The sequence below is a fragment of the Malaya genurostris genome, chromosome 2, assembly GCF_030247185.1.
Source record: "Malaya genurostris strain Urasoe2022 chromosome 2, Malgen_1.1, whole genome shotgun sequence".
NCBI classification, from domain to species: Eukaryota; Metazoa; Arthropoda; class Insecta; order Diptera; family Culicidae; genus Malaya; species Malaya genurostris.
The window spans coordinates 26,532,961-26,547,414 of NC_080571.1; the positions used below are offsets into that span (position 1 = coordinate 26,532,961).

Genomic DNA, 14,454 nt, shown 5'->3' on the forward strand with positions numbered 1-14,454 from the left:
CCCACACAAAAAAAAACGATGGATTGAAAATTGTGCTGATGTCGGCGTGTAAAAAAATACAAAATAATCTTTTCTTTGTTTCGTCCAGTAGGCACCTTGATCGGTCCTGAGAGAGAAAGAGTGAGAAGAGGCCATTAAACACAAACAACCATTTCCGTTCTTGAGATATGAGCGGTGCTCAGTACAATCAAACGGCTGTATTCTTCTGTTTCTTTTTACGCACAAGCAAGAATTGACAAATAGTTCGAACACACAGGAAAACCGGTTCCGTAGTGCGTGCATGCGTGCGTGCGTAGTGAGAAAACGCGATTGCCATACATTCGAGAGAGCGAGGTGAGCATATCAACTGTAACGTGTTCGCTTAATTTTCCTCTCTCAGTAGTGCGTACACGCAAAAATGCGTGTGCGACAGCAAAAAAAAAAAACAAACCGCGAAGTTAATTCTCTCTTTTTCTTTGTGTCTCTCTCTCACATGGGAACATATGACACGTGTCTTTCGCTGTGTTAGTGATGGGATCCGCTCTATCACGGTCGGATTGAAAATTCATGCGAAGGGAAACGACGATTATGTTTTTTTTTTCATTTCCTCCGATATTTGAAGGGCGCGTTGATTTCTGTGTGCGCTACCAAAGGTGATGGCTTGCAGAATCAATCCATTCTAGCGTATAGTGAGTTTCGTCACAGTTTGCCTTTTGTTTAGTAGTTCGTTTTCCGGTGGTAAATATTGCTTGATTGTTTCGAAGAAGGGCGAAAACTTTCATTTATAAAAGGTAGAGTGAAATACCGATGAAAGCTTTGGATTTGGATTCAATCCTTGTCTTGAAAAAATCGTTTAATTTGCAAAGCGTTCAAACTTATTTCGAGTGTCGACTTCTGGGAAAATCAGATTTTTTTCAATCTTGAAAAACCTGAAATTTTAACTGGAATCAACCAATTATTTTGCCGATTATTCGACTTTTAATCAACGAAATGAGAAAAAATCGGATACAAAATCTTAACTTCGACTCTAAGAAGCAATACCGCGATATTTGAAAAGTCATTCTAATAAAATACAAATTGAAGATTTATTCACAAATTACTATGAAAAACCAAAAAAAAAAAATATATACAAAATATAAACTAATTTATTAATTGAAATTTTTTGAATTACACTAAGGTCTTTTTTTATGCGGTTTTTTATGCGACTTTTTTATACGAAGTTTCAGAGTTATGCGGTTTTTTTATGCGAATTTTCAGAGTTATGCGGTTTTTTTATGCGATACGTAAACTCGCATAAAAAAAGACCAGTGTATTAATATCTCGAGAAAAGCTATGTCTAGTAGATGTTGTCACTGCGAGCAAATTTAATTTAATTAAATTTTCATGAATTTTAAAACCCTGAACAGATATTACTAGCCCAAATATGAGTAACACTTTCACAGTGGTCCGAAACGAGACATTATCGAGACAAAAATATTTTCGTCATAATTTTTTTTGTAGTTGCTGTCTTCACAAACGTTGTTTGTATTCAACTGACGCATCTTTTGGTGTAAAAGATCGTTAGGGTGGTCCATGTTTGGATTTAAATCTGGATTCAAACTTTTTTAATCGAATTTGAAAATTCTTGAACTCCACAGTGAAGTTGCAGAAAGTTTTATTCTGAGCAACTTAGCTAAAGAAGCCATCCTCCTACCTCTTCATTGAGTTATATAAATTTTTCGGAGTAAAAGTAGGGTGGCTCTAAAAAAACATTTTTTCTGTTCTAATTTTTTGGTGATCGGTTTTACGAGAAAATCGACTTCCGAAGATTTGTCGAGACAATTATTGCGCAAAATTTTGCTCAACTAAGGTTACCAATATAAGCTACCGTTCAAAAGTTATGATTGTTTTTTCGTCTAAAACTAGTCAACCTTCTAATATAAATTCTCAACAGATGCAGTAAAAATTAATTCTATACGGTTTCCGAAAGGTCATAAAATAAGGAATGCTACGTTTTGGCATTTAGGAGTTAAATGACTTTTTCGTTTTTTTGTATGCGATTTGAACACTAATTTAAATTAGCAATAACATCCTCCCAGATTTCTCTTTGAACTTTTCTATTCAGAAACCATTTAAGAATAGTTTTTATTGATCTGGCATCTGTTCAATATTTAAAATGGAAGGTTGACTAGTTTTTGACGAAAAAACAATTATAACTTTTGAATGGTAGCTTATATTGGAAACCTTAGTTAAGCAAAAATTTGCGCAATAATATGCTCGACAAATCTTCGGAAGTCGACTTTCTCGTAAAACTGTTAGAACAGAAAAGTTGATTTTTTGAGAGCCACCCTAATTTTACTCTGAAAAATTGATGTAACTAGATCAATTGAAGAGGTAGGAGGATGGCTTCTTCACCAAAGTTGCTCAAAATTAAATTTCCTACAACTTTGCAGTGAAATGCAATAATTTTGGAATTCAATTAAGCAAGTTAGAATTCAGATTTCAATCTAAACATGGATCACCCTAAAGATCTTTCATATCAAAAGATGCGCCAGTTGAATACGAACAACTTTTGTGAAGACACTTACTACAAAAAATGATAAATCCATTTCGGACCATTGTAAATTGTTAGTATCAAGATTTTTTTATTCAATAAGTGAAAAGTAGGAGCCAGTTTTGCGTTTGAGCGAGATGTTCAGTAAAAGTGTTGAAACAACTTATTGTCCCATACTGGTTCTATGTTGAACAATCCATCAGAAACTGGGCAAACACCCCATGCTTCGTCCAACGATTTTAAAGGGCTATGTGACAATGGATGAAACATGGATTCATCACTTCACTCCGGAATCAAAACGATCGTCATCTGAGTGGACAGCAACTGGTGAACCTCGTCCAAAGCACAACAATCGGCTGGAAAGATTATGGCCTCGGTATAATATTTATCGACTATCTTGAGAAAAGAAATACCATTAACAGTGAATATTATGTAATTGCAAAGAAACGACCGCATATGGCACAAAAACAGAATTTTGTTCTATCAAAACAACGTACTGAGTCACAAGTCAATTAAAACAATGGCAAAACTACATGAATTGAACTTCGAATTGCTCCTACATCCACCGTATTCGCCGGATTTGCTTCCCAACGACTACTGTAATAATGCAGAGATGTCAAGTCTGCAAATTTGTCTGTAAATTATCATTTTTCTTAGTTAACATGTAAACCTTTTTTTTGTCTAAAGACTTTTTACAGACTTTTGAAACTTTGATTGTTTGCAGACATTCGTCTGAATGTACAGACTTTCGCTAGCTAAACTTATTGTATTATCTGGCATCTCGGGTGATATGCAACACGTGGACAACTTGACGGCTTCAAAACATCCGTCGTATAAATAAAAACTTTGGTTGTCTGGTCTCCACTCTGGAGCGTTTGGAGGCTGGCATTGCAAAGAAACGACCGCAAATGGCAAAGAAAAAAAATGTGCCAACAATGGCAAAGCTACATGAATTGAGCTTCGAATTACTGCCCCATCCACCGTTTTCGCCAGCTTTGGCTCCCAGCGACTACTGGCTGTTCGCAGACACGAAAAAAAAGTCTAGCCGGCAAGAAATTTCGCACGAATGAAGAGGGTCTCGCTGAAACTGAGCTCTCTTTTACGTCCGGGACTTTGCAGCCCATGTGTTAAACATTTGTTGACAGCTGTACCGCTTAACTGTACGATAACTAAAGAATAGTTTGACACGAGGCTTTACAATGTACACCGTTTCCCTCTACGAAAATAACATATAGTATCCCACTTTGAGCAACCATATATCAGGAACAACTCGATATGTTTGCATCAAATTTTGCACTGCTGCAGTCTCTAATAAAGAATAATAACTACACAAGAATTTAAGATTAGGCTAACCATAATTTTTTTCAATTCACGTTAGAAATAAAGAAACGGCAAGCCCAGTTTACAGGAGAAGCTCGCCTTAATTTATTGAATTGCTCACCTGTAATCGAAGCAAGCTTGAAAAAATAAACGAAATAGTTTTTAGAATGAATCACCGGAATTTATTGAAATCACGCGTTTTTTTTTGTTTTGAGAACGGCCAAAAAGCCACCTGTCAACTTCCACTTTCGAAAGAAATTTCAAACGAACTATGAAAGATAGAGTATTAAATTTAACACCAGACGAAACAGAAAGCTTTTCTCTGCCGTTTACTTTTATGACTTACTATCAGCGAGTGCCGAGTCATTCGAAATTACTCGTCAAAGTGAATGTTGATGGATGGCTTATTGGCAGTTCTAAAAAAAAGGCGTGAAATCGAATTGAAAATCAGGGTATTATACTTTCAGACTTCGGTCTGTTTAGTTTTGCCTTTCTCTATAGAAATGTTAAAGAATTGCTAAAATAGAACCCGACTTTCGAACGGAGCCTCCAAGACCTATAGTGTTAAACACCATTCGTATCAACTCGACGAAATCGGAAAATGTCTGTGTGTGTGCACTTTTCAAAGAGTTTTTTGACCGCTCAATTTTTTCGGAGATCACTGAACCGATTTCAACAAGCTTAGGTTCGTTTGAAAGCTATTATTGATTTGTGGATCAAGTTCGAAGATAAAATCGCTGACACTTCTGGAGATATAATGGTATTAGTGACGTAAGCGACAAAACGCGTTGTTTTTTTACCGCTTAATTTTCTCAGAAATGGCTAAGCCGATTTTATATCCTTGACTCGTTTGAAAGCTACTAATAAATCGTGGATCAAGTTCAAATATGGAATGGTTGTCACTTCCGATTCCGGAGATACACTGAAGTCTTTTTTATGCGAATTTACGTACCGCATAAAAATAAAACCGCATAAAAAAACGCATAACTCTAAAAATTCGCATAAAAAACCGCATAACTCTGAAAGTTTGCATAAAAAAACCGCATAACTCTGAAAATTCGCATAAAAAAGTCGCATTAAAAAAACCGCATAAAAAACGCATAAAAAAGACCTTAGTGTATAATGGTATAAATGACGTAAACGAATAACCGCACATTTTTCATCGGCAGAATTTTCTCGAAGGTGACTCAACAAATTTCGATAAACTTAGACTTATTTGAAGGCCTAAAATTTGTCAATAAAATTTAGTAGGGTTATGGAGAACATTTCCGTTTCGAGAGATGCAATGTTATATGTGACGTAACCGACAAATTTCAGTGTTTTCAATGCAACAAAATTTCTCGGAGATAAAAAAAATCGATTTCGACTCGTTCGGAAGCTACTATTACGTTATATGATGAACTTGCAATACAATAATACTATTTAAATGGCATTACACGACTAGATGGATTAAGAGGGGTTTTTTTTTCTTCGATTTTCATTGTACGACTGAACAAAATAAAAGCTTACCCTTTTTCCAATTGTATACTTTCATACTTCATGCATAAATTATGAAATTGCTGCCCGTGCCACTGGAGCCAATTCGTTCTGAGGATGGCCCTCAGTCGAAGTATCACCGTGATTGTTTATGCGGACACGTGAAAACAGAAACACCAAAATACATGAAATGATTTTTATTTTATCTAATTTTGTAAAATCGACGTTTCCATACTGAATTTAAATATTTTAAGTCTTTATTTGCAAAGTTAAATTTTTTTTTTCTTCATACGAGTTTCGCCCTTCTTTGAAACATTTGCGAAAAAATCAACCCGCAAAATCCGTGCAATAATCCGTGTGGGGATACCAAAAAATCCTGCTGTTCCTTTCACCAATCAATTCGCTTTGTAAAATTCCATCAAGAAAAAGTCTAAAAATATAGAACTTATTCTGAAGAAGAAAATAGTTTCCTCCCGGCGATGGCTCGATGATTTTATATATATAAAGAGAGAGCGAGACGCGATGTACAAATCCCCAAACAAACAAACTAATGTTGTTTTCGCTTGATGCCAAACCTAACCCAGTTTCCACCCTAACTGCTGTCAAACCGTTTGTTTGAAGTCAGTTTCGAACCTAGTTTCAACGTTGTTGAACTGAAAATCGAGTCAGTTTCCAACCTGGTTTTTAAATCAGTTTTACTCAAACCCCCGTTGCTAAGTGCGAAATCAACGCAGTTTCGTGAAAAGTGTTTGTTTGATGAAACTACCCTGGGTCAGTCTCAGTTTTCTCAAGCGAAAACGACATAACAAAACAAAAACAGTGACGCGTGAATTGCTTGTGTCATGTGTTGCTGCGTTTGACTTTGGGTACGAGCGGACGTCGTTTCGCTCACATGGAGAGCCCAACAGCAACGAATCGCTCGCGTGCGCTCTCGCGGCAGAGAGTTGTTGATGGTCAAACGAAGAGAGGCGTTTTTTTGTGGGGATCTTACCAATCCACATGCGAACATACGTCGTTAGGGTACTGTTTGTAGCAACCGTGCAAAGTATTGTGATTCCGGTTTAAACGATTTGCGTAAAATTTGTTCGTTCTGATATTGCGAATGGAATTGTAAAGAGTCAATAATGAATTTGGAAATTGTATGTCCGCAGTAAAAGATGAGAATATTGACGATATCATCACCCTTCGTTATGTATTCGCTGTTCCTCTTTGAACCATTTTCGTTCGATGGATGTTTCGCACGTCTTCTACACGTCAATTATACTTCCCCCTCCTATGTTTTACCGGTCAACTTTCCCACCTTGTTGTTTGTTGGTACCTACGCGCTCGGTTCTACCGGCATTGAACTGCTAGAAAGTTGAAAGAATTTCAGTGCGTTTACATCTCCCATCCGTTCCGGTTCTATACAACCACGGCAACACGGATCTGGCTAGTTGGGCCGATCTTTTCTTGATTTCTGAACCACGTCAAACGGCAAACTTTCAGTGAATAACTTTCCTCGGTTTCGCAGCCGTATATTTAGAACTCTCTACGAGAGTGTGGTGCCACAAAGCTGGAAACAAACAGGTGTGTGAGATTGGCTTTGGCTACATGTCAGAGTCGTCCGACGTGATACGCAAACGAAAATATCTACCGTTATTCATTTATTTTATGTAATTTGCGTGATTATTTTTTGTTTTTTATAGTCTATAGGTTTAACTTTTTTTCTTCTTTTCTTCAATTTGCAGCGTTTCAAAATTCGGTAAAACATGCTGTCCGGATTGGATACATTACTGCAAGCGGCTCGATTTCTGGAGCTGCAGGAACAACAACAGCAAATACCACATAAGTTCAACAGTGATGTTACGATCATACCGACCAACACCCAAAACAACAACAGCATCAGCAGCAGTAGTAGTAATAGTAGTGTGCATACAAACAGTACCAGTAGCAATAGTACCATTAGTTTAATTCCAAACAACCACAGTACCGGTATTAGTAGTGAGAACCGTTTCCTGCCACCGATCGGCAAGCTTAGCAACGGTACGGTTATTCTGACCACGGCCAGTACCACCACCAGCAGCAGCAGCAGCAGCCCGGGCAGCAATGGTTCGACCGGTGGTGGGTGTGGTGGTGGCGTTCCGGTTCCACCGGCCCGACTCATATCACCATCATCGCTCAATGGGGGTGTCGTAGTTGGCAGCACTACGGCCGTTGTCACCGGACTGGTTCCGCAGGGCACGACTGCCTATCTGACCACAACCAACTCACCGCACTCGGTGACGCTATCCTCGATTACGTCTTCTTCGCCGCGGCACCACCAGCTGTCGGTCGGCGGAACTGCCGTCGTGCCCCTGCTCGGCAGTTGCAGTTCACGCAAGCGCACCATCAGCAATGCTAGCAGCCACAGCAGCTCCGGAGGATACGGCAAAGGTAAGTTCCGGATTTGTTTGGTTTCTAGAGATAGAGAGGGTGGATCAGATTTGCGACTCAACCTTTGGAATTTTAGAAGCCTGGAACTGATTAAAAACTCACAAAACTGGTGCTGCTATGAAAATGTTGGTAACACAGTTTCCACCGAAAAGTTCAGAAATCGAAAAACAAAGAAATTTGAGATCCAGTATAGTCTAAAAGGCCGTTCGTATAGCCATCAACTGACATGATCTACAAATTAGTTTATTGTTAATTTACAAAATTGTTTACTAACATATTCCCGGTTTTTAAGAAAGGCAACAAATCAGATATTACAAATTACCTTAGAATAGCATCCCTATGTGCTGTTTCCAAGTTATTTGAAATCATTGTTCTCGACTTCATAACTCATAAGTGCAACGACTATATATCTGAAAATCAACACGGTCAACATCTACTAACCTAGCAACTTACACATCTCTTTTATCATCCAATCCATGCAATCTCGTCTACAGGTAGACGCTATCTACACTGATTTCTCAGCGGCATTTGATAAAATAAACCATCAAATAACAAATGCTAAACTTGACAGACTTGGCTTTGGTGGTTCTTTACTGGATTGGATGCATTCATGTCTTACTGGTCGTGAGATGTCGGCAAAAATAGGAAACTGTACAACATCACCGTTTGCAGTGAGTTCTGGAGTACCTCAAGGAAGTCATTTAGGAGCGTATATATTTTACTCTACCTCAATGATGTGCCCTTCTTACTAAAATGTTTCAAACTATCATTTGCGGATGACTTCAAACTCTACCATCTGATCAAAGAACACACAAAGATGCACACTTTTTGCAAGCTCAATTGAATACATTCGTGGAATGGTGTCACGCCAATACGATGGTATTAAACGCCTCTAAATGCTCCGTCATATCATTTTTCCGCAGGCACTCAGTAATAAGATATGACTACAATCTTTCGCAAAATGTTCTTAAGGGCTGAGGCCGGTAGGTCGTGTAAAACCACGTGGCTCGCTGTGCGTATTACATTTCTCTCCATGCTCTCTCGCAAATGTGCAAAATGACTCTCGATGTGGTCGGGTGGCCAAGAAAGTTTTGATATTTTCGGTTACAAGTTTGACTACATCACATAAAATCTAAAAAAGCTGCCGCTTCTTTGGCAGCCTTTTTTAACCCGATTTTATTTCTCTCATGTTTCGTTACGTTACCAGGGAACTAAAATGGCGCCGACATAGAAATCGACTTACCCCCGCAAAAATAACTTACACTTCTATTTTATCGCGACAACATATATGTTTTTATGCACTAATCGCATCTAAATTAAATTATCTTGAAATTGTCAGGATAGATTTTTGATCCATGCTTTTGAAGGCGAGATATTCAATGAACAAGTTGAAAGTTGCCGTTTTCAGCTATGCAATTCTTCCTTCAGAAAAAAAAAACTTTCCCGACCGCTAAAGTCAAACAATCATTCTGAAATGTTCACAAAATAATCTAAACTAATTTTCTAAGAGATTGTCAGTTGGGTTTTTCGATATTCGTCACCGTTTCTGAGTAAATCAGATTTGAAGTGTGAAAATAGCCCTAAAACACACTGGCCTCAGCCCTTAAGCGTAAATCGTTCGTGAAAGACTTGATTTTAAGAATCACATTGACTATGTGATTTCGAAGGCATCGAAACTCTTAGGCTTCATATTTCGAATTACCAAATACTGCTTAAAAACTCTTTATTGTGCACTAGTCCGCTTGAATATGCGGCTGTCGTTTGGTCACCTCATTATCAAACTGATATTGATCGTATTGAAGCTATTCAACGCAAATTCATTAGGTTTGCTCCAGACCCATTAAACCTTTCAAGATATAAACATCGTTGCCGACTTATCGAACTGGATCCGCTGTGTATTCGTAAAAAAGTCTACGCTGATTTAATACAATCACATATTGATTGCCCTAATCTCCTACGATTGGTCAATTTTGACATCCATCGCCGCAATCTTCGTTCACATTCATTTTTACGAATCCCTCGTGCTAGAACTAACTACGGATATAATTAACCGTTTCTCAGTATGTGTCGTTTATTTAACTGTTGCTCGGAGGTCTTTCAGTTTCATCTCTCGCGTAATGCGATAAAATGCTTATTCAATGATTCCTTAACTATCTAGTAAATAAATGTTCACTAATCAGATTCGCCGAAACTAACCCGTTCGTCCTCCCTCTCATTTCCTCCGTCTTCCACCATCTTTTTGATCACTAATTTGGTCTTTATGCCGGTTCTAACCCCGTCGTTTGTCCACGCTCACTCACTGCTCCCTCAACTCAACAGCTTTCTTCTTCCATCTTCATATCCACTTTTCTCTTCTATCTCGCCTTTCAAGAAGCTACTCTGTAATGCTGTAATACTGTGTCATCAACTAGTTATAGGGTTAGTGGTTTAGCTTTAACTGTTAGTTTTAATTGTAAGTTTTAAACGAAATGTCTCTGTTTTATCATTGTAATCTGTTGATACAAAAGACGAGGAGGTTTTATGCCTGCTGAAGAGAGAGAGATTGCTATATTTCATCTCCATCGGGATTTTCCCGGTTCCCCAAATAAATAAATAAACGAAGGTTTTGAAATTTTAAGACCTTATAATCGTGTTATTCTGGAACCCGAAGTCGTATCCCAACAAAATTTAGAAGTTGTGTATGAAAGCACAGTGCCTTTAATTGATATTTAAGTTTGTGAAAATCAGAAACGGCAATATCCGAGATATCGAAGTGAATTCCACATTGGTGAATTCAACCACTATTTCCGGTTCTTTTGAAACCAGAATAGGGTGACCGGTACAGTCAAGGTCGATTCGGTTGACGGTCAACTAATATAACATTCAAATTGGAATGATTTTGAGCCCAAGTTAGAATTTTTTTATAACGTTTTCTGCATCGTCGCTCTGAACTACCGTTTGGAAGTTTAAGCACTCATCGCTTTATGATTCCGGAACCGGAAATAAGATTCAGATAAAATTCGGGACATGTTTTAAGTCCTGTAAGACCTTCCATGTGAATCTAAGCTTGTGACCATCGGCCTAGCCGTCTCGGTGAAATCGAAGCTTTATTTCCGGCACTTCGGGAACTGGTATAACTAAATTGAAATTATTTAGTTATCTGGTAGCAAGATCTACACATTTGATAAATTTTGAAACCAAATTTATGGAATATGCTTCGTTCATTTTATATGATCTTAGTACAGTACTTAAAACAATTCCAAATCATCGTAACTAATTAGCAACTAATAAGCAACAAATTATCCACTGGGTTTTTATTTGTTTGCAAGCTTATTTTAGAAGGGTGGTTCGTTAGCTTCATATGAACTTAGCGAAGTACACAAAAAATGAACAACAAATTCAAAATTACCGTAACTAATTAGCAACAAATTATTCACTTATATCTGTTTTCATCGACGAGAGGTCGTAAACTTCATCTTCATCATTCTGTTATTCCGGAACCGAAACTCGGATCAAGATGAAATTCAAAATTGAAATATCGATTTTTTCAGTGTAATGTTCGATAAGCAATTTTTTTCAGTATTTCTATTCGAAAATTAGACTTATTCTGTGAACATTTTTTGTAGGATTTGTCATTTTTTGACTATATTTTTTGATAAAATGAAAGTCTAACCCTTCCCGAAAGCCAGTTTAGATCTATTTTGGAAAAACAAAGTAAGCCAAGTGGCTTTTTGTGGTAAAGTATATACTTCTAGAAAATTTTATTCAAATCTGATAGGGTTCTGCTAAATCCGAATACGATTTAGCGAGAAATTCGTCTATTCGAATCCCACAATGAATTGAAATTCAAAGTCGATTTATAATAAAACAGCATTTTTGAACTCAATTAAATTGTGTCCCAAGCTAGGTAATTATGTTCCCTATCAGCCTTCCATATATTGCAAGATAAGTATTGTTAAGGGAAAAAGGTTTTTCTAACCAATACTTTCTACAAATATCGGGGAACTATCGATAGGGTATTCTGTAGAACTATTTGAAAACAAGGTTAAAAAGTTTGGCCCTTTTCAAAAGACAGTGTGCACTAGTCCAGAAAGTGTCACTCATATCTTAGATAGTGTTGCCAACTGCAAATACGATTTTGCGCGAGATTCGTCATATTTTAAGTCAGTACATTTACTCGAGCGATTTTTGGTCGTTTTGATCAAGCCTGGAAACTTATGTTTTCAGATGATGAACCATATTTGCAAAGAATGAGAATTCAAGAAGTGCATTCAGTCAATCCAAAATCTTTTGAAACGAGAACATGAGTTTTTCTCATCCGCAGCATGAAACCGCTTGCCATATCTGATATTTTCTAGTGAACTCAAAGGCAAAATGAGTTTCAATTGGTTGAGGGTTTCTTTTCAAGCCGTGGCCATAAAACTTTTGTCTAGGAAGCAGTCTAAAGTCGGGGAAGTTGCCCACAGTTTTCTGGTTTGAATTTTGTTTGCGATATGAGACTCTGGGGAATACTTTTTCTGAGCTTACGTCAAAGCAAATCGAAATAACTCACTAATACCGTGAAACAAGAAAAGGTTTGGTGTTTCTTTGTAAAGTTGTAGGAGTTATTAAATCATAGATCATAGAAATCACATCTGTCTAGGTTTATTCGTTGTGCCTGGTTTAGTCGAAGCTAGTTTGTTTGGATTGATTAAATCGGGCAGATGACGGGGCGAGATTGAGTAGCCAGACTTCTAATTCGCCAAAGCCAATTTAGAGTTTGTGAAATGATATCTTCGATGAATGTCGGTTTTTGGTTCGTTCAACCGCACACACCTTTGGCCGTTTTTCAAGCATTATAGAAGTTGAATTGAAAGGTTATGCAAGAGGGTTTTCGTTTGATTTATATCGACCAGCACTTACCCTTAGAGACATGTATTCGTAAACCTGTGGAAGGTAAAAGTTGTACCCCTAGTTTATAAACTCATCTACTTTTCCATAAACGTAGTGTTTTATTCAATCGGTTTGAACTGTCTCGTTCTATATTCGTCACTTAGTCTCAGTAAAATTCTCGCATCGTCTTTCTTATAAGCTGCGAAGACCTCTTCCACAACTCTATGATCAACGTATAATATCGATACTACCCACAAAAACGCATTCCGCTATCGGATTTTCGTGTTGCACCTTCAAACTACATTGAATTGAAGAGTGCATCGACTTGCATAATTTCATCCTCCAATACGACGTCCGGTTCCGGAGTTATAGGATAATATGTGAAAATTAGGGAAAAAATGACCACTCAATTTTCTCGGAAATGGCTTTACCGATTTTTACACACTATGGGTCAAAACTAGAGCGCGATAAGTGGAAAATCATTAATTTTATGAGTATTTTTTCACACAAACGATGGCAAAAACAGGTATAAATCCCATAGAACTGACTAATAAATTTTTCTAGTTTTGGGCATATACACTTAATTCGGCACTACTGGTTCCATATTCCCTGTTTCGGATGCACCGAAAATAGTAAAGAACAACTCCAAAAGTAAAACTCATTTCGATTTCTCGGTGATACTTGACCCGATTTTCACAAATCTTAATTTAAATTAAAGCTCATGATGTTTCAAAGGCTATTACTAAATTTCATCTGGATCCGACTTCCGATTCCGCAATTACAAGGCTCAAAGCTTTCAAACCGCCATATAAAATGACGATGCAAAGCCGGTACGCACCGATACGTGCTGATACGGAAGAAGAAAACACAACACGTCTTTACAAACGATGCACACAGCATGCTTTGTCCAACCAACTTCGGCTGTTCCGGTCATCGAAATTCGATTTCGGAGGTATTGGGAATAGTGCAAAAAGGATCTCACTCACTGGCCAAATCGATTTTCACAAACTTGCAGATTCAAAGTCTTACCATGGATTCGTTGTGGAAAATACTTTCGATTCCGGAACTGTAGGGTGTTTTGATTCATAGATCTTGCTAGATTACGTTCGATCAAACGTAATTCTCTTCAATGAACAGTTGTTTTTAGATCTCTACAGTAATATTATACAGATAGTACGCAACATTACACCACTAGGTGTGTGAAAACAGTTTTTTTTTTCATTTTGTTGGAATATCAAACTTGACAGAGCCTACCTTAGTTATTTTACAATCAAAGTAAGCTGGAGATAACAATCTGCTTTTTTGTCGCATGAACATGTCTTAAATTTACACTTTTTTCGCGTACCTAAAATATGGCAGTTTTTTGATTAAATAACACAGTCAACAGTTAAAAAAATTGTGTCAAAACTATATTAAAAAATTAGTTCTGATTGCATTTCTGTCCACGAATCAGTTGATTGTGGTTCAACAGTGCATCTCTGCGCAACATCAATACAACTCAACACCGTTCCTGACACTTACTTTTACGTAAATAGATATGTTGCGTTTGTTAGCAACACTGCTCATTAAATAATGCTAAAATTGCGCATTTGTGTTGGTGTGCCGTATTACAATCGCAATCCCTTTTTCCGATGTTTATCTCTCAACGTTTGCTGTTTGCATTCGTCAATACAATCGAAAGCGTGTTCTGTCAATTTCACTAATACCACAACCACCACCAGTACGGTCGAGGCTAAACCAAAACAATCGAAGCAAGCACGTGTTACATATCCGTACACGATCCTGTTGCTGCTGCTTTGTCAATTACTGACGGTGGACCACCAAAATACATTGACGTACAGTACAAACGTTTACGGTGTAGTGATTTCCGAGCGTGTATCAAA

General features: G+C 37.6%; 1 protein-coding gene across 4 annotated transcripts in view; it reads left to right on the plus strand.

The window, feature by feature from the left end:
- Positions 1-14,454, plus strand: part of LOC131432391 (mucin-5AC-like) — a 205,720-nt gene that overhangs the window by 96,548 nt on the left and 94,718 nt on the right. For 3 of the 4 annotated variants that reach the window (XM_058598629.1, XM_058598627.1, XM_058598628.1), the window contains one exon: positions 7,036-7,720. In XM_058598629.1, coding sequence (XP_058454612.1) covers positions 7,057-7,720 — 664 coding nt within the window. In that variant the 5' untranslated portion in view covers positions 7,036-7,056. Of the gene's footprint in view, positions 1-6,723; positions 6,875-7,035; positions 7,721-14,454 lie in introns of those variants that run through there. The other variant, XM_058598630.1, reaches the window with a different exon arrangement.